At 44.3% G+C, this 19,779-nt stretch overlaps 2 protein-coding genes across 4 annotated transcripts in view; one reads left to right on the top strand and one right to left on the bottom strand.

Moving 5' to 3' along the window:
* Positions 1–8,423, bottom strand: part of clcf1 (cardiotrophin-like cytokine factor 1) — a 29,254-nt gene extending 20,831 nt beyond the window's left edge. For both annotated transcript variants that reach the window (XR_003932873.1, XM_030109425.1), the window contains exon 1: positions 8,128–8,423. Coding sequence is in view for 1 of the 2 variants with exons in the window: in XM_030109425.1 (XP_029965285.1) it covers positions 8,128–8,146 (19 nt within the window). In the remaining variant the exon portion in view is untranslated. The remainder of the gene's footprint in view (positions 1–8,127) is intronic.
* Positions 8,424–10,614: 2,191 nt separating this feature from the next.
* Positions 10,615–19,779, top strand: ssrp1a (structure specific recognition protein 1a). 2 transcript variants are annotated; one of them, XM_030109409.1, is made up of 19 exons: positions 10,615–10,692; positions 11,439–11,518; positions 12,256–12,441; positions 14,530–14,635; positions 14,752–14,945; positions 15,035–15,135; positions 15,260–15,389; positions 15,491–15,594; positions 15,804–15,932; positions 16,059–16,280; positions 16,420–16,492; positions 16,610–16,615; positions 17,411–17,543; positions 17,631–17,676; positions 17,787–17,919; positions 18,038–18,205; positions 18,339–18,436; positions 18,521–18,695; positions 19,266–19,779. In XM_030109409.1, the coding sequence occupies exons 2-19, from the start codon at positions 11,465–11,467 to the stop codon at positions 19,338–19,340; spliced, it is 2,133 nt and encodes a 710-aa protein (XP_029965269.1). In that variant the 5' UTR covers positions 10,615–10,692; positions 11,439–11,464; the 3' UTR covers positions 19,341–19,779. The 2 variants fall into 2 exon arrangements, with proteins under 2 accessions (XP_029965269.1, XP_029965275.1); XM_030109415.1 differs by lacking the exon at positions 16,610–16,615.

Here is a 19,779-nt window from a genome sequence, read left to right on the forward strand (position 1 = left end):
GTAGGTGTTTTATATTCCTGTGTGAGTGTTTGTGACAATGTTTGGAGCCGTAATTATATATATATATATATGGATTAAATTCACATTGCTGTGGGTGTATTGGGTCTCTGTGTGCGTGGGTGGGAGCGGTACCGCTGGAGATCTTTCAGTGTGTTTGTCTCCGGTTGCCAGCTGAGAAAATTAGAGCTGAAAGGTGATTTTCAACTTGAAGGAACTTCACGTATGTCCTCGTGTTTGCTTCCACTGGACGCTTTCATTTTCACACTTTTCCTCTTCATCCACTCACTCTTTCAGGGCATTTATTTTGTCAACTCTGCTCTCCATCATCGTTTCCCATCCTCCCCACGCTCCCTGTCCGTCCCTCATCCCCCCTGACATCGCCGACGGCAAGCCGTGATTCATGCTTATAATTATGGGCAAAGCATGCCGCCGTTCAACAGGTGTGAAACATGCATTGCACAATGTGTGTGACCCTGTCGGCGTCTTGGGATTCGGACGCTCTGACTGCTGTGAGGACACACCTCGGGCCTCCTGTTGCTCCGCCAGTCCAATCCCTTTTTCTCCTCTCATGTTAGTCACGCTATGCTAAAGCCTTCCTTCCTTTATCCCCATACCTTCCCCCTCCAGACTTTTCCCCGTTTTTCCCACTCAGCGCTCTTATCTGCTTGTGTCTCAGGGTCAGAAACACAGCAGCTAATTGACCCCGATTAGCTCTCCGACTCCGTCTTTATTGCCTTTTTCTTTTCCCCTCTTTCATCTCCCTTCCACAGGCCCCACAGGACGAACGAGAGGTTTTAAGTGAATAACTTCAACACCTTGCGAAACATTTACCCCTTACGTGCGTTTGAGCATGCTAAGAAAGGAAGAAAAAAAAAAAAAGAATCTTCCACGTGAAGCAGCCGACACCTTCTTGCTCTGACTCAGCCACTTACATTTGCCGTATCGGTATGCACTCCTATGGGTTGGGCAGAAACTCGGCGATGTCATGTGGTCTATACACCCAGACGCTTACACAAAAACGCCGTGTCCTCTGCACAGCATCTAGAGGACGTTTTTCATCAACATGTTGGAAAATTCGCGGTTTCGAAAGTGAGAGGTCTGACACCTTTCTTATTGTTTTGCAAGAAATAATTAGGAAAAAGTAAAAGCACTGGAGGGGGAAGAGTTATCCTTGTAATTAGTTAAACAACAAACTGCAGTGATGACACAGTAATGATTATTTACAGTAATGACACATTTTCTCAGTCGGAAGGCTCAGTCTCGCCCAAAAACAATCATCTCCATGCGATGACTTGAATTTCATGAACAAATGAGAAAACTACAAGTTTTAATTCAATGCGGAATTACAAATTTTTGGACCGACATGGAAAATATCTTTGAATAAAGACTTTTTAAACTGTATCAAAAAAAGAAAATGACTTGTTTCCAGCCAGTAATTCTTGCACTACCTGTTGACCCTGAGCTGTCGGCGACATCAAAGCCTCCTTCCAGACTATTTACTAAATGTCTGTGGTTGGGTAACTTCCACTCATTCCTGCAGACATGCAGAAAGAAAAAATCTAAATCTCACAAAGTATTTGTCTAGTTTCTGATCAGTGTGTATTGTCACACCAAATAAAACATTTCAGAATCTCCAAAAGCAGATTTTTGTGCTTTACACAAATACGATCATAATTTCATGCTTGGTTAATAAAAGGGCTTATCTAAATATGGTAGTTTCTTTCAGGCAGATAAAAATACATTTTAAAATCAGCCTCCTGTGTTTTCCTCAACCTCAAAAGCCTCATCACCTGTCAGAGACACTCTGCGAATTTTAGTGACAGCAGAACATTTGGAGCTCATCAAACCGCCGGCTCCTCCCACTGAACATCTTCCATTAGCGTCAAAACACTCTCAAATCAACACGACATCGCTGAATTGTTTCTTAGTAAACAGCCCTAAAGCAAAAGGACACACAGTGTGCAAAACTGGGTTGCATTCAAAAGAAATAAACAGGTACCAAAAAAAAAAAAAAAGAGGAGCCTGGGATGGAGAAAGAAAAGTCTTCTTGGCGAAAATCAACCTAAACTGTTCCAAACTGTTTCCTTTTGTCTGCAGCCACATGCGTGGAGATGACTGCCAGACGTGAAGGGGCTCTTGTTGTTTTGATTGAGCTCTGACATGTCTAAAAGCAGCCTCTGCCGTGGCTAAAAACAACCCCTCTTTTGTGCTACTAAACTTGAGATAACTCAAACCGAGAGCCGTGTTTGGCTGTTATATAATATCAAATTGAGTAAGTACGATGTAGTCGGCGGCATATAGGCCGACTTCAAGGCGAGCCCCGCGGGCTCGAGGCTGCGTCTGTGTACCTGGCAGTGGAAGCACACTCCGCGGGGCAGGGTTGAAACCAGAACATTCTCCGTGGGAGGATTGCGTTACAGCAACACAGGGGTTCCCTACAACTGCCGACCGTGACCCGTCTCTGTGCTCTGGCCCGCGTGCGAGTCGACACACATGTACCTATTAGAGTTACGCACATGCACACGCAGGGGGAGCGCCTTCATTCGCAGCGGATCGTATTTTTATCTTTGGTTTGTGCGCTGGTGTAAAGTCAGATCTGGCACGTCGGAGTCTGGCAGCCATCTGCAAGACAGAGCTGAACATGAGGTTCTGGAGTCGGCCGAGCTCCTTCTGGGTGGAAATCAAACATCGCTGCGGGATCAGGGTTCGGAGTTGAATTCTGGGCCACAAAGTGACGTTCAGGTGGGCCTTTACAACACATCTGACGTTTTACACTCCTGACAGTTTCGGTGAACCAGTGAATCAGTGTTGGTGGGTGTTGTGCTGCTTCCTTACAAGAGGAGCAGCGTTTCAGTTTTCCCAACATGCAACACCATTTGAGGTTTTGAACAAGCACTAAAACAGAATTTGGTACTGTGGGAAAAACCATGTGCAAGTAAATCTCTCTGGCCTTGTCCAGGAAAAGCTCGCTGCACTGCCAAAAAAGGTTTGCCCTCTATTGCTTTAACCACTTTAAAGAGGACTCGAACAGAGACAAAACATAAATACACGAAAAAACTAGAGAATCGGGTCAAAAAAAAAAAATCGATCTGACAATTTCCTGATGAAGACTAATTATGAAACATGATATTGACATGCCATACTTATGGTGATGAGATTTAACCTCAAACAAGCCCGAGACTTATTTTCCAGATCCGAAGCCTCCCACTGGATGCTACATCCTCTCCGTCTTCACACTCGATTTGAATTTAGTCACCGTGCAGAAGTAACCCCTGCTTCACAGAAGGACGGCATTAATCAGAAATGATGCATTCAGATATATTTTATGCTGGAGTCCCCGATCGACGGAAGAGCCGTTGGAATTTGATACAATCCGCCTATAAATCTGAATCAATGTGAAGTCTGTGAAGCCGTTTTCATGCATTTTGACTTTCTGGATTTAATGGGGGGGGAAAAAAGTCGATGGTACGTGGAGTCTTTGATCAGATGTTCTCTTGCCATGCTCACGTCATTAGCTGACCTGGAATTGGCAAAACTATTCAGATCATTCTACTCTTAGTTAAAATTAGAAACATTGCAAATGTTTGACAGCTGAAAGGAAATGCAGAAACGACTGGAAACATTTGGAGCATTTTTTAGATGTTACTTCAGCCCTGGCATTTACATCAAAATAAATTCCATTATGAGAAATAAAACTGTGACGTCGGCTCTTTTTTTAATAAATCTGTTGTTGGCTAATGTTATTTTTATTAATTTAAACTGAGACATTTCAGTGTAGACGTCGGCTCAAAATGATTGAAAGCTTTCTCTCCTCTCACTCCGGTGTCTGTCAACATCAAGGACTATTTCAGGGTGAATTTTATTACTAATAAATATGACCCGCAGACTTAAGCTATTAAAAGTGATTCTCTCAGCAGATGTATTTATCCTCTGCGTTCCCGCGAGCATTTGTTATGTGGCGGCAGAAAACAGACTCATTGTTTCTCCGTTATTAAAAAGACTCATCAGAGCCAAACTCAGACGAGCTGTTTGCATCTTACATGTTTTTTTTTTTTCCTTTAATTATTCTGCTGCAGCGTTTTATATATGCGCTGACCTCATGTCCAAACACTTACCTTTAAACATAAACACATCCGTGGATGCCAGAGGACAAAGACGTGCGCGTTCAGGCCGGTGTGAGGCCGAGTGGACACTGATGCACATTCGAGGGTGTTGGAGGGAGAGTTTGATCGTCTGAGGTCGGGGTCAGTGTTGTGTGTGTGTGTGTGTCTGTGTACAGTTAAAGGCCAGATTTATGTGCAGTCTGTACTCAATCACGTGTGCATTCCTTCACTAACTCAACACACTCACATGCACACACATATATATGCATCCAGAGTGTGCAACAGATCCATGCATGCACAGGCGCTATACTCAGAAAATACCCAGAAACAAACCAACGTGTACTCAAGTGCATGCTCACACACACGTACACGCACACACACAGCTTTTCCCATCTCTTCTCCCACGAGATTTCCTTCCTCTGGATTTAGTTCATACTGAATTTCAAATTGATCCTCTTGGCACCGGACACACACTGAAGGGTTGCCAAACAACATCAATGACCCAAAAAACAAAGGCAAAAGAAAACACACATTAAAAAAGTCCAATAAAAATTATGTTTATGCCCAGAAACTCTCTGTGAGACCATTTCTCGCTAGTCGTAAACTCAACATCCTCCGCTTGGTTCCCCGTTCTTGCTTTATCGTCTGTCTCCTCCTTCACCTTATAAGCAAATGTATCCCTGCCGAAAAATCAGTGAATTCCAGATGCGACATGCTTTATCGGCATGTTTGGTTTTAATTTATTTGTCGCTTCATCTGTCCCACTTCATCCCTAAATTCCCCCCGAAACACCAAACTTCCATTATAGGGTCTCCTTCCTTTTCTCTCCCTAATTACCTTTCCCCACTTTCTTCCTCTCACTAATTGGCTCCACTCGCTCCCTCCATCAACATCTTTTATTCCCTCCTTCCCCTTTTTCAGACCTTCGGTTTTTAATTTACCTCTAAACCCCCCTCCATCACACACCCCTCGTCCTACCCTCGGCACGGCTTCTCCTGGTCCCAAACTCAGGGGTTTTCTTTAGGAAAACAAGGCCGAAAGACAATAGGAGCACAATCCGATCCGCCGCAGAGGTTCAGACTCTCCGCTCTCCACAGCTTTCGAAATAGAAGGTAGGAGCGCAGTGGTAGAGAGTAAACAGAAAAAAAAGTAAGTAAATACAAGACTGACAGTTGTGAGGCTCATTATGCCCAACATGTGATTGAAATATTGAATCAATCAGCAGATAAAGAACAGGAGGAAAATCTGCAGCGACTCTGATAACAAGTACAAAGGCAAAAAGGTTTCCACTCCCAGCTTTGTGGATTTTGGCTTCAAGCTTCAGGAAATCGAGAGTAATGATCACATTTATGAATAATGAAAGTTTTAGATAGTAAAAACTGTATCAAGCTTTGTTGTAACAATATTTCTACACACAATAACAGTATTGTTGAACATTTAATTTCAGATTCCCTGCAAGTTCTTAAGTTGCAACACTTTGTAACTTTTTGTCAGATAATTCTGTGGTAAAATGGTTTTCATGCTTTTAATGCATGGTTAGATGATAAACTTTAATACAGTGAGTCTTTTTTATGTTCTGTCATTGTGGTCTTGTCTGTCACATATTGTCTGCTAAAAGCTGTTAAATGAGTCTGTATTTTGTTTTGTTTTGTGTTTTTCCTTTCACCACACATGCGACTAAACTAACTTTACCACTGAAGGCCTGTTTTTTATGAACTCTTCTGCACTTTAGAGGCTGTTATTGGACTTTTCACTCCTCTATATTTATTTTACAGCTTCAGTCACTCAGTCCTGACATCTGAAAGTTTCATAAATGTAAAATTTCTAATACATTACAGTGTAGTGTGTAAAAACTTAAATGTCCAGCTGCCATCGATAACACCGGTCCGTATAAAATTCCATAAAGCATATCAGAGCAATTGAAATTTTGTGAATGATATTTTGTGTGAAAATCTAGATCGCTGATCTTGAGAGTCAGGGGAAAAAAAAGATTTTAAAAAAAGTAGAAGGAGGAAGAGGAAAAATGAGTTGGTGGAGGGGAGAGAGGGAGCCGGAGAGGGAGAGTTTTCTGAAGCGAGGGGCCATGTTAATTTGGGAAAAATGTAAACAGCATGTGTAACTGTTCAAAGCGTGACCGACTCATTTTATATCAGTCCCCCTTTCTCTCTCCTCTTTCTTTCCCTCTGGGTGCTGCTAACTTCTGTCAATCTGCACTGCATTAACCCCTCTACCGCCAGTGCCTCTCTCCCTCTTCCTCTATTTACTTTTTATCTGTCTCTACCTTTCTTCACTCTCCCTCAACCCCTGCACACACACACACACACACACACACACACACACACACACACACACACACACACACACACACACACACACACAAAACCTCTCCCTTGCAACACATCCTCCTGACATACATATATTTACCGTGAAGAATCAGGGACGGGCGAATCAAAAGATGTCAAAGGTTCACTTTATCTCCTCTCTTCCACATCCTCCCCTACTTTCTTTATTCCTTTTTCCTTTTGTTTCCTGTTGACCAGTTTTTCAGAGCTCACTTTTAACACACACACACACACACACTAAAGCTTTAATCTTTTACACATAAAAAAAACTATTTAAAAGCCTCCCGGTGATAAGAAGCAAGAACAGATTTTATGTATCTAATATCAAGAAAAGCATATTTGTGTGTGTGTGTGTGTGTGTGTATCTACCTGAGGGGATGGGGGTCAGGGGTTAAGAGTCGGCATGTGTCAAAGGTGACATGTTCTTCGACAGCGGAGCTTTCTGTGTGTTTGTTTTGCTCAGAGTATCGGAGAGAGCAGCAGAAGTTTGTTCTGCGCTCAGCCCTCTATTTATTGCCCTTCTAAAGTTTCAGTAAAACTTGCTGACGGCCGGCTGCTTCACATGGCAGGACCACCTGGACAGGGCGAGAGGAGCGCTGGAAGGTGACGGCGAGAAGGGAGGAAGAAGAAAGACAGCGAGGAAGGAAACCAGCGATTCTTTGTTCAGCCCATCATTTTATCACATGGTCATCTTTCAGTCCCATCTCTCCCCTCTTCCTTTCACCTCCTTCTCCTTCCTTTCATAGACACGAAGCAGCAGCCGCACCAGGCATCCCAGGGGGAATCGTGTGTGTGTGTGTGTGTGTGTGTGTGTGTGTGTGTGTGTGTGTGTGTGTGTGTGTGTGTGTCTCTTCACACCCTGACTAACGTGAATCATGTACTTTCTCATATCGGTGACAGCTAACTAGACAGGGGCTTTGGCTGCCTCTGACCCCATCAACCCCTGTCATTTTTTTTTCTGTGAATAAGACTCCTCTTCCCATCTCTCTCTCTCTCTCTCTCTCTCACACACACACACACACACACACACACACACACACACACACACACACACACACACACACACACACACACACACACAGTTTTAGTCTTTCCCAGCACCCTGTTTTTTACTCTGCATCCTCACAATATTTGCACTATATTTCTAAAATATTCTTATAAACATTGTAAATAAATGATCATCTCTGTTCATTTCTCGGGTTAGTAATTGCATTTTTGCTTTATTTTTTTCTGTCTGCAATATTTGTTTAATAACGAGTCAGATGAGTTATTAAAGCCCTGTGTTCCTATGTGAAACCTTGTAGAGCCCAAAAGTAATTTTGAACCAACTTCATTCTTTAAATAAAAAAAAAAAAACACTTTTTAAAAGTGGATGATTTTTTTCTTTATTACAAAGCCATTTGAGGGGGTTTATGGGTCGTTTGATCATTTAGCAATAGCTGCATAAAATTAAATAAACCTGTAAAACTGAAGCATACATATGAAAACTGGAGGTTTCATAAATTCGTGAAACATCAAATATTACTTTTTATCCAATATTCATGAGGGTTAAAAACGGATGGAAATAGAGGCAGAACAAAACGAAAACACCACAAAAAAAAGCGGAATAAACTTCGCTTGAATTGTCAGAGTGACAGAAAAACACATATTTTTGATGATAACTTGAGGATTCTTGGTCTTACCTTTGCAAAACCTTCTCATCGCTCCCAGTTCCTCCGAGTGCGCTCGCAGAAGTTGATCCTCTGAGCAGAAATAAACCGATCCAAGTGATCGTCTCTTCTGTAGATCGCTTTCAGGGGGGGGAAAAAATCACCAACTTTTCACCTTGTTTGGGCTCAGGTCAGGCTACTCTCCTCTTCTGGAGAGGATGAGGGGAAAAAGTACAGGTGATGTTGAATCGGTACCTGAAGAGTGGATGGAGCAGAAATATTGACGGTCCGCTGACTTGTGTGGTCCGTGTGACAGACTGAATGACGGCGGAGCCTTTTTGTACCTCCGCCTCCTCCTCCTTTTCCCTCTCCCCTGTTCTCCCTTGCCTCCCCTCCTTCCCATCCCTGACTCCTCTCCCTCCTCGGCCGTCCTCCTCCCCGATGCTGCGGGTGATTCACCGCGTTGACGCATCGCAGCCCGACTCGCCTGAGCCGCGGAACCACGGGACTTGTCACAACTCATTTCCGTCTCCCTCCCCTCCTCATCCCCGTGAACGCAACCCGAATGCTCCGTTTGATCTCTAATCTGCTTCTCCTTTAATAAGGTGCTGGATCAGACCTCTGCAGGCCGGGAGGAACCCCCTCCGACCCACAAATCGTGCAGGAAACGAGGACTTTACGAGCCCTCTGCGCATTTGATCTTTAACCATACCTGTCCAGATTGAAGATGAACAACCTGCTTGCGCACTGTGTCAAATTGAGGATATGTTTCCTTTTGCATATTCCCTGGAACTTAATAAAACAACGCATTTCAGTTATATTCGCCATTGACATCTGTGCGTAAAAGCATTAAAATTATAACAATTCGTGCGCAAAACACCCCAACTTAGCAGAAACACAAATACATCCAAAATGCGCTTCAGAATGACTTCGGTTTAATGTGAATGTTAAAACCTAAAACATTAAAGTCTAAGAATATTTTTAAAAGCCAAATATTAGAAATGAATTTAATCCATCAGAGAAAATCCATGTTTTCTTTTCCGATTCTTGAAGGAGTGAAATAGAAGACAAGTGCTTGCTTGCTCCGTGACATTTCTTTCTTCTCCCTTCATTCCTCAGGTTTTAGGTTTTGTTGACTGTGAGATTATCTTGATCTTCTTCTCTCACCTCTGCCTGTCACTTAAAGCACAGCAGGCCACACTGCCGTGCCCGCTATTGCTCTGAAAGCCTACTACTCGATTTGTTCTACATCCAAGATAAATATGCCATATTTTTTTATAAATCCCATGGGAGTCTGGGCCTCTTGGTAAAATTCTTCCCTAATCGCTAAGAAATGCCAGGTCCGTTTAGAGACCAGGTTTACGCGACTGACTAAAAGCGACCTCGCTGTATATATTGACAGTGAATCCCCCCGATCCTCTGGTAAAACGAGCAGCGGATGGAGCGCATTTCAAGGCCCCCCGAAAGTTCAGTGGTTTCGCTGCTTCAACTGGATTGCATAAGCTGCGTGTTTAGCACAACTTTAACCTATTTGGCCCGAAAGTAGTTGCGATTTCACGATTGAAGCTCTACAGTATCCTTATTCAAGATGGGCATTTTTTATAAGCATATTGTCATTTGACGCATACAGCGGCACTTTGCGACATTTTCTTGATTTCAATTAAGTCACTGTTTATTAAGTCTTCCCATACCTGATCTGACTAAAATTGTCATGTTATCCATGGCAGGAGTTTTCCGAGTCTGACTGAGCCCCCCATCTCCCTTCATGCTCGGCGCCGCATCAACACCACCAATGTTTACATTTTGTTTCCTTGGTTTTCAGGTCTGATCATTCCGATGCCGTGTTATATTAGATAATTTAGTTATTGAGATAACATAATGACGGTCACGATTAACGGAACTTCTGTCGGCTGATACAAAATTTTAAATCTTTTATTAATATTTTAACCATTTCTAAAGTGAAATGGTACTGGACAAAGCAGACTATTCAGAACTACTTTGTTAAACTAAAAGTTCAAATGAATGTTCTTCATATCGTTTTGATAAATAACGTGATTGTTTTTAAATTTACATTAATTAGAGTCTCGCCTTAAACAGTTTGGAGCACACTTCCTAAATTGAAAAACCTTCACCCCATACTGGCTTTTGATCATACCTGACTTTATATTAGAAAATATTATTTTTTCCTTATCAACTCGAGATTATCTCTTCATATGTGGAGATATGTGAATGTTTTTAATGAAATGCAGTTTACCCGGACAATCCAAGCTCTCCATGCGACACCCAGTGGTGATATGTTCTTACTACAATCCCCTCTGCGCAGACTCATTAAGAACGCCATAGGTTCAAACAGAGATTACCAGGACCACTCTACAGTGTATATACCCGACATACTATTTGCTCTGAACCACTTTTGGGTGTGTAGGCTTATTTGTAAAGAGTCTATAACGTATAAAACCTGTTTGGCTCAGTCAGGGAAAATTAAAAATAGTCCACACCGGAAGTAAATACAAACGCAGACTGACTGCTTCCTGTGACGTAACGTTAGCTTCCGATGCTACACGCGGGAAACAGGCGAAGCTGCTCATCGCACTGAGAGTAAGACGTGAACGCTCTTAATTCTTCTCCCTTTCACTTTTTCACAAACTCATATTCGAGCGTACACGAGTAAACAGTGTGCGCAGATGGTCTGTGGACTTTACTTGAAGCTGTTTTGTTTACAGCAACAACTCCAGACCGCGCTGCAACCCTTTATCCCGACCTAGCTTTGCGGGTGTGTTCGATTTGTTGCACAGCGTATCCGCATAGCTTCTGACTGATGCGCGTGAGTGCAGCCGGTCAGCTCTGTAACTTAAAAGAAGCGCATCGTGACATGAAAAGTTAGCTTAGCTATTGTTGGCGCTGCGTGTATGTTCATTATCGTTTTCGGCATAAAAAAAACATTATATCTGAATCCCCACTGACGGTGTTATATCCAAGTGAAGTGCCAGATGAATAACTTCAACCCGTTGCTTTCACTTTTCCAATGTTGCAGCGTTAGCTATTGTCTCAATCAAGTTTAAATAGAAAGTGTCATGTAAATCATTGCAATGAAAATGAAAGTTTCTGGTAAATTACCACAAAACTGCTTTAGCATTCAACCCATCGCAGAATGGCAGATTTACAGTGTTCTGACGCTACAGTCTGACGCAGTGTGTCATGCATCGCTAGTAGGGAAAAACATAAACCATCATTACAAGTAGTCCAGATTATAATCTATGAGGGATGCGTACGTATTATCTAAGGCATGTTAAATGATTTCCAGTGAATGATTATTTCATGCCGTGTCTTTCCTCTCTCCGCAGAGCTTCAGTAATCGCCTGTTGCAGACATGGGAGACACACTGGAGTTCAACGAGATCTACCAAGAGGTCAAAGGCTCCTGGGTCAGTGTCTCAAACTGGAGGGCAGTTTTACTCTTGTTTCCTTTGATATTCAGATACTCTTAACATTAGACTAAATAATGTAAATATCACAGCCTTATGATATGAAGACTGTATCATAACATTCTTATTTTGCACAAGAATCTCCACTGTTTTGTTGACATGAGTTGAGAGAACAATTTTGCCACACTTGATTTGGGTTGAAAATATTAAATCCAATCTATTTCTAGCATGGTGCCCGGAGACCGAGCGGTGGTTAAAGGGTCTTCCTCACTGCACTGTGGGGTTTGAACCTGCTAGGTTCCAATCCAAAATTTGCTTCTCTAATGCCTCCAGGCCACCACTGCCTAACTGACTAATTCATTAAAATGTAATATCAATGAAAGATATATTTTCAGTACAATAGGCCATAATCCTGAGGAAGTTTTTTGGTATTTACTGTTTTAATGATCAGTATGCTATCAAAGTAGTTTAGCTGCCTTCATACGAAAGTCCTCATTTTGCCTGAGGCACAAATTTTGATCGTATGTGATGAAAATCGATACATAGATTTAGAGTTACTTTTGTTTTCAAAGTTTGTTGTAAATAAAGTTTTCTCACATAGTGGGATTTTTTTCCACCCAGAAAGCAAAGCTATTTGTTTTTGTTGATTAACTTGACAGATGGCTCTTTTCACCTCAGCTGATTCGCCAGTCCTTCACCACATGCGTTCGTCTGTTGCTCTTTGTCTCCTACCTCAGAATGACGGGCGGCTGCGTTTCAGCAAGCAGAACGTGGTTTACAAAAGCAGCAAGACGGGGAAGGTGGACAGCATCCCGGCTGGCGAGCTCAGCCTGGCTCAGTGGAGACGAGTGTGTTTAGGTCACGGCATCAAGCTCGGCACCAGCGCAGGCCACATTTACAAATACGATGGCTTCAGAGACACGGTATGTTGTGAGCACACGCGACACGTGTGAGGGGGAGAATCTGTTCTTACAATTCAGGTCGTAGTGACTTCATTAATCTTTGTATGATGTTGTCATTGAGCTTAGACCTTTTCTGAAATTAATTGCTGCCTCTCTTGTTGGCGAACAAATCACCCGTGGAACATGTTACTGGTTTGTTCAATCTTATGTGCATGACACTAGATGCAAGGAAAGAGGATACCCAGAAACAATTTCCAGTCCCTGTCTGATATTTCCATTAAAAAAAAAAATACTGCAGACTCGCACAGAATGTCAGTGTGTGTGTGTGTGTGTGTGTGTGCGTGCGTGCAAGAATTCATCCATGTGTTTCTATAAGAAGTATGTGAATGGGCTGCCTCTTCTCCCCAAAGCTCCTAATGGGATTAATGAGGGAAAGCAGTGCGAGCATGTGTGTTCCATAAACAGTGTAATCATCAGCTCATGTGAGTCAGTGTTTATAACAATCCACTGAAACGATTTGCGGAAGAAGAAGAAAAAGGCAAAAAAAATTGTTGCTTGTTGTTGGTTTTTTTTTTTTGTTTTGTTTTTTCCTCTCTCTCTCTTATAATCATTTTCTTACTTCTCTGCTCTTCTGAGTGTTATGGAGAATGTCAACAGACAACCGAGGTGGAGGAGTGGGTATAGAACCTGGAGTCTGGAGCTGTCTCCTGGGGTTAATCAGCGTGTTTTTTGGGGAGATGGATCCTCCCGTCCTCAAGAGCAGGCCATGATTTCATTGTTTATTATCCCACAGTTAGTGTCGGTAATCGAGAATTGGCTGCCTGTTCGGCTGCTGGCGTGCAGAGCAGACACTTGGATTCATCTGTCCCTCCAAAGTGTCCTTGAGCCAGACGATTGGTCTCTGCCAGAGCGCCTTTATGCGGCTGACCTGCCGTCGTCATGTGGACGAGTGAAGACGTGTGCGTCGGTTCTGCTTTTGCCGCTTGCTGGTTTTCACTGTAATTATCCCTGAACGCTGCCTCCGAGCGGCCTCGTATGGACGTGGTCGCATCTCACACTGACGGCCGGCTGTGCAGCCAAATCTTTCAATTCAAAGTACAAAACTGAAATTTTGACTCTGTTTGGAATAATTAGGCAGGTTTAGACAGGTACATAGACTTTCAGATGAATTTTCAAACAAATTGCTCGGATTGTTTTGTAGATTCAGTCCAGAGAATTGAGTCAGGTCGACATCAGTGATGAAACATTTCAGGTGAAGCTGCGATTCTTCCGACAGAATTGAATTGAATGAACAATGTTGAGGCACGCACTAATAAGAGACGGTGTGTGTGAGTGTGTGTCTGTTGGGCACTGGCCGAGGTTTCATGTTTATGATTCAACGAGACTTTAATAACTACGTAAACTTGATTTCATGCGTTTGCACATGTGTCCGCGCATGTTCTCTTATCTAAACAACACTTGAATCCTGGTCAACAAACACGCTGATGTACCCCAGTGGAGCGCACACACACACACGCACACTCTCACACACTCGGCTCTAATTGGCTGTAATAACCTTATGGACAGGCAGATATCCAGGTGCGTAAATTTGGTTTCCCACAGAGTCTCATTCTGCCCTGCACAGACTCGCACACCACAATCACTTCCACATGTGTTTGTACTACCGGGACTGTGTGTGTGTGCTTGCGCGTGAGTGTGTGTGTGTGTGTGTGTGTGTGTGTGTGTGTGTGTGTGTGTGTGAGAGAGAGAGATTGAGCATGTGTTTGTCACTGTGTGCGAGTCCTCTCTGTTCTGCGCAGGCCTGCAGGATAAATAAACAGGCTGATTGTCAGTGGTGCAGGAGGACAGAGAGGCGGATGGATTACGTTCACCTCCTGTGTTCCCAGGAGGCCCGAGCGGCGGGCACAGTTACAATTGCATCGTGATTAATTATCCCTCATCCCTCCCTCTTGTCAGGTGGTGTTTTTATAAGCTTTGACCCATGCCGAGCCGGTGCTTTTACTGCCTCGCTAACGTCAGGCCTTCACCGTGTTGTTTTCACCGTTTTTGTCAACCTTTCTTTTCATACCTACCGTGTGTCTCTTTCTCTCCGTTTCCCTCCCCCACCAGGACTTTGAGAAGATTTCAGAGTTTTTCAAGGCCAACTACAAAGTGGAGCTGACGGAGAAGGACATGTGTGTGAAGGGCTGGAACTGGGGGACGGCCAAGTTCTCAGGTAAAACGGATGAAAGCACCCAAATCTATTGATGTGTGTTAGGAAAAGTGAGATGTGAGGTGTCTTTAAGGCGACCCGTCCACATTTTCTCTGTTTTGTCTCCTCTCTCGGACCAGGGCCGCTCTTATCGTTTGACGTCAACGACAACACGGCGTTTGAGATTCCTCTGTCCAACGTGTCGCAGTGTGCCACGGGGAAGAACGAAGTCACTCTGGAGTTTCACCAGAACGATGACACAGAGGTCTCGCTCATGGAGGTCCGGTTCTACGTCCCGCCCAGCCAGTCCGACGAGCGGCAAGACCCCGTGGAGGTCCGGCAAAAAAAAGGATGCTGTCCTGAGATACTGGTGTTGTCGCTTTTTACGTTGCTCAGATTTAAACTGTGTGTGTTTTCCATCAGGCGTTTGCCCAGAACGTGTTGTCTAAGGCTGACGTGATCCAGGCCACCGGAGACGCCGTGTGTATCTTCAAAGAGCTGCAGTGTCTCACACCCAGAGGAAGGTCGGTAGTCATCGAGCAGCATCATAATTCACTGTTGGTCCTCACTTTGTCCAACTCCTGCCTTGGATGTCTCGTCTTTCACAGTAACAAAACCACGCTCTCAACTGTTATTTTCCTCTTTTAGATATGACATTCGTATTTACCCAACCTTCCTTCACCTGCACGGTAAAACGTTTGACTACAAGATACCCTACACCACCGTCCTGCGCCTCTTCCTGCTGCCTCACAAGGATCAGAGGCAGATGTTCTTCGTGGTAAATTGTCTTTTATGATTGATGTTAATTCTCAATAGTTTTTCTGTTTCTACCTGCCGTTCCCCTCATTCCTCCTCATTTTTATCTGCGTGTTGTTTTAGATCAGTCTGGATCCTCCCATCAAGCAGGGTCAGACACGCTACCACTTCCTGATTCTGCTCTTCTCCAAAGAAGAAACGATCAACCTCACCCTCAACATGAACGAGTGAGTGTGAGGCTGCATGTGTGTCAAAGTTCATTAGCTCTACATGGTATGCAATGTGGCAAGGGCCAATGAAAGCTCAACTGTTTGGATGTGATGCAGCTTGTGGCCACTCGGGGGCACTAAAGGTCTGAATGGAGTTAATTACAAGGACGTGCTCTTCAACTTAGTTTGTTTCCTGTAAACTCTGTTCTCTCCGCTGTTTGCTCCAGGGAGGATGTGGAGCGTCGCTTTGAGGGAAAACTCAGTAAAAACATGTCGGGGTCTCTGTACGAGATGGTCAGCAGGGTCATGAAGGCGCTCGTCAACCGCAAGATCACGGTACCTGGAAACTTCCAGGGGTAGGAAACACACACACACACACACACACACACACACACACACACACACACACATACTTTAATCTCCTCCATCACAAAGCTGAGCACATCCAGCAGCAGCACCTGATGCTCGACCTTCTCCCTCAGCCACTCCGGCGCTCAGTGCATCACCTGCTCGTACAAAGCGTCCTCAGGGCTCCTCTACCCGCTGGAAAGGGGCTTCATCTATGTCCACAAACCCCCGGTTCACCTCCGCTTCGAGGAGATTTCCTGCGTCAACTTTGCCCGAGGAACCACCACAACACGTTCCTTCGACTTCGAGATCGAGACCAAGCAGGGGAACCAGTACACGTTCAGCAGCATCGAGCGGTGAGGCGGCCGCGCTCTCCAACGCCTGTACCATGAAAATCAGCCGTCCGTTTATTTGTTACATTTTTACTTTTCGTGATATATTTGTCTCACACTTGGCACTGAAATGATTTAACCCTTGGTTTCCCTCTTGTTTTAGAGAGGAGTACGGAAAACTGTTTGACTTCGTTAACGCCAAGAAGCTCAACATCAAGAACAGAGGCTTCAAAGAGGTGAAGCCTCGGACGTTTCGCCTTTTCCCAGTTTCTGAAACAAAAACATTCAAAGTTTTGTCCCAGATATTGATCCCTGTTGCCCTTTTCTGTGTGTCTGTCCTTGTACACCTGTAGAAGAAGGTGGGTATGGTTATGGGCGCCTTGTGTGGATCAGGCGTTTGAATCGACTGGTGTGAAGTGATTCCTGCTTGCATGGCGTGCTCCTGAAATGTCTGGATTGATGAAATGATTTAACTCAGTGTTTTCGATCGCGGACGTTTCCAAACCTGTCAAATCATGAGTGACTTATGACTAATTGTGGGACGTTTGGGGTGGAGGAGTTCTGGTTCTGGTCGGTTTTGATAATGGCGTGTTTTGTTTGCATCGTGCTGACTAATGTGTGTCCTTGGGGCTTTTTGCTGTGCTTTAACTCTCCACACTTGTCGCCATGACCACCGCCTGCCTCGGGCAGCGCTTGATCGCATTACACAAACCGATCTGTTGACGTATGTATAACGATATGCTCACGGTGTGTCTGACAACATGGCCGAGGACTCGCGCAGTCGTGCCGGTAACACGACCATCTGTTGCCACGGCGACGGGGGTCAGCCGAGCAGGTCAATTAGAATAAATGGACACGCTCTCCATTTCCTGTCGTTTTGTTGGTGCGCTGACAGGCGTGGATACTGATGCATGATGATGGGTTAGGATCATGTGGGAGGAGGAGAAAATAGTTTGATTTCGCTCTTCAAGAAGTCTTTTAATGGTGTACCTGATGCTTTGACCGATTTTAAGGTCATGGACTCGGGTAAATCATCAAAAGTGCACAGAATTACTGAAAAGCATGCCTAATTCTCATTCAGCTTGAGGAGGACTTATAGCAAGGAGAGTGCAGTGGGGTGTTTCCTCTTCTTTAACCATTCAGTCTCCTTCCAGGGCATGAAGGGTAAGATCGATGAGTACAGCGACTCGGACGACGACCAACATGACGCCTACCTGGAGAGGATGAAGGCTGAGGGCAAGATCAGGGAGGAGGGCAACGACAGCGATGACTCCGACGGTGAAAGCGGTGAGTGGCGAAACGGCCCCTAAAATGACCGCCGTACGTAAAGAACGAGCGAGTTTGTGTCTGAGCTCATTTGTCGTCACTCTGTAGACGAGTCTTTCAACCCCGGTGAGGAAGATGACGACATTGCTGAAGAGTAAGTGACTTCTCTCACAGTGATGCGACAAGTCAAAGCTCTTTCTCCATCCTTTTTTTTTTTTTTTTTTTTTTTAACCTACCTACCATAACTTCTTCACCTTCACTCAGGTATGACAGCAAAGCCTCAGCAAGTGACAGCAGTGAGGAAGAGGAAGACAGTGAAGACGAAGGTGCAAAGAAGAAAAAGGCCAAAAAAGTTAAAGTGGTGAAGGAGAAAAAAGAGAGAAAGCCACGTAAAGAGGTGAGAGTTCGACTGAGATGAAACAGCAGCCGCACGCACTCAAAGCCATTGTGAGTTTGTTTTGATCACGTCACAAACGACATTTTCAAGCCCCTTTGTTTGTTTTCTTGTTGGTCAGAAAAAGCAGAAGGACACCGGCGGCCCCAAGAGGCCCATGAGTGCCTACATGCTCTGGCTCAACTCCAGCCGGGAGCGGATAAAGTCGGAAAACCCCGGCATCTCCATCACTGAGATCTCCAAGAAAGCCGGAGAGATGTGGAGACAACTGGGCAAAGACGAGAAGGAGGTGAGGAGGGAGAGACGTGGCGTCCAGATGTCCTCCTGTCAAGACGAATTGCCTGGAAAAGATAGAAATGTAGTCAGCTGAATTTATTCACATGAGCATTTCCAGCTGAAGCCTGTCTTTGTGCGTTCTTTAGGAGTGGGAAGGAAAAGCGGGAGAAGCAAAGAAGCAGTACGACAAATTAAAGAAAGAATACAAAGAGAGCGGCGGGGGTTCGACCTCCACTTCAAAGAAGTAAGGCCTCCAGCAAACGCACATTTTCACTGATGCAGGTAGGCTTGCGTCGATGTAACCTGTTTTTTTCTTCCCGTCCTTCAGGGAGCGTAAAAAATCCACAGGTAAGAAAGACGAGAAGAAGCGGAAGTCTTCCGGCGGAGACAAAGACCGGGATCGCGGAGGAGGCAACGACAGCTTTAAGAGCAAAGAATTTATCGAGACCAGCGAGGAGAGTTCTTCAGACTCCGACCACAAGAGCAAGTCGAAGAGGAAGAAGGTAAAGCCCGTTTATTCAGCTGTCCTCATCGGAAAGCATCCATTAACTGATAATTCACCGCAAGCATCGGACATCAAACACCAGTCAAACCAATGAAACCACAAGGAGAAGTTAGATGAGGTCAGTCTTTAAAAACAGGCAACAAGAACTTAGCTTTTAAAATATCAACTCAATATCGACAAAGATGATAAAAAAAGAGTTAATAAGCATACCAAGATGGGTTTTAAATTTGTTTTAAAACCTGGACTTCAGCAGAGTGCCAGGATTTGATACTGCGGTTGTAGCAGCTCCGTAACACTCACTAACATGCAACTTACATCTAAGACATAATCACTTAAGTGACAGTTATGTGCAGCTGCAGTGAGGCTCTCTTCCTGTTTACGGCTGGTTTCTCCTGGCGGTCTGATCGGCAGCCCGTCGTAAATCTCTCCGTTCATGGAGACGCCGGGCTGCAGGGTTCATCTCATGTCAGAACGTGTCGATACGATGTTAAAGACCCTGAACTGATCCAGTGTTTGTACAATCCTGTCAAAAAGATAATCGTTTTTTTCTTTATTTTTTCCCAATCAGAAATCAGAGGATGAAGATGATGAGGAGGAGGAGGCAGCATCCACACCCGCCAGCTCCGAGGAAGATTCTGACTAAGGCCGCGTTCACACCTTCGCTCGCTGAACACACAGACACACACACACACACACACACCCAGGACCAACATTTGTACTCTGTTGAAACCACACAGACGAATGATGAATCACTGGACTTCAGCTGTATTTTCTTTCTTCTCCGTGTTTGGTTTTAAGAGCGTGAACTCACCTCTTTCCAGTTTTGCTCTGAAAACTCGTGTAAAATATGTTTTAGCAAGTTTTCTACTGACTGATCGGTCAACAGTTGCGTTCTCCACGTGACACAGTGGCGGTGATTTTAGTTAGATGGCACTGAGGGTTGTAGGCGTTAGTAGCTGAATTATGTGGAAGAGCCGGAGCATTTTGTTTCCCCTGTGTTAGAACATTTAAAAAAATTCAATGGCTTTTTTTTTGTGTGTTTTTCAATGTCTCATTTTCAGGGTGAAATAAATAAATGAATC

The sequence above is a fragment of the Salarias fasciatus genome, chromosome 2, assembly GCF_902148845.1.
Source record: "Salarias fasciatus chromosome 2, fSalaFa1.1, whole genome shotgun sequence".
Taxonomy (NCBI): domain Eukaryota; kingdom Metazoa; phylum Chordata; class Actinopteri; order Blenniiformes; family Blenniidae; genus Salarias; species Salarias fasciatus.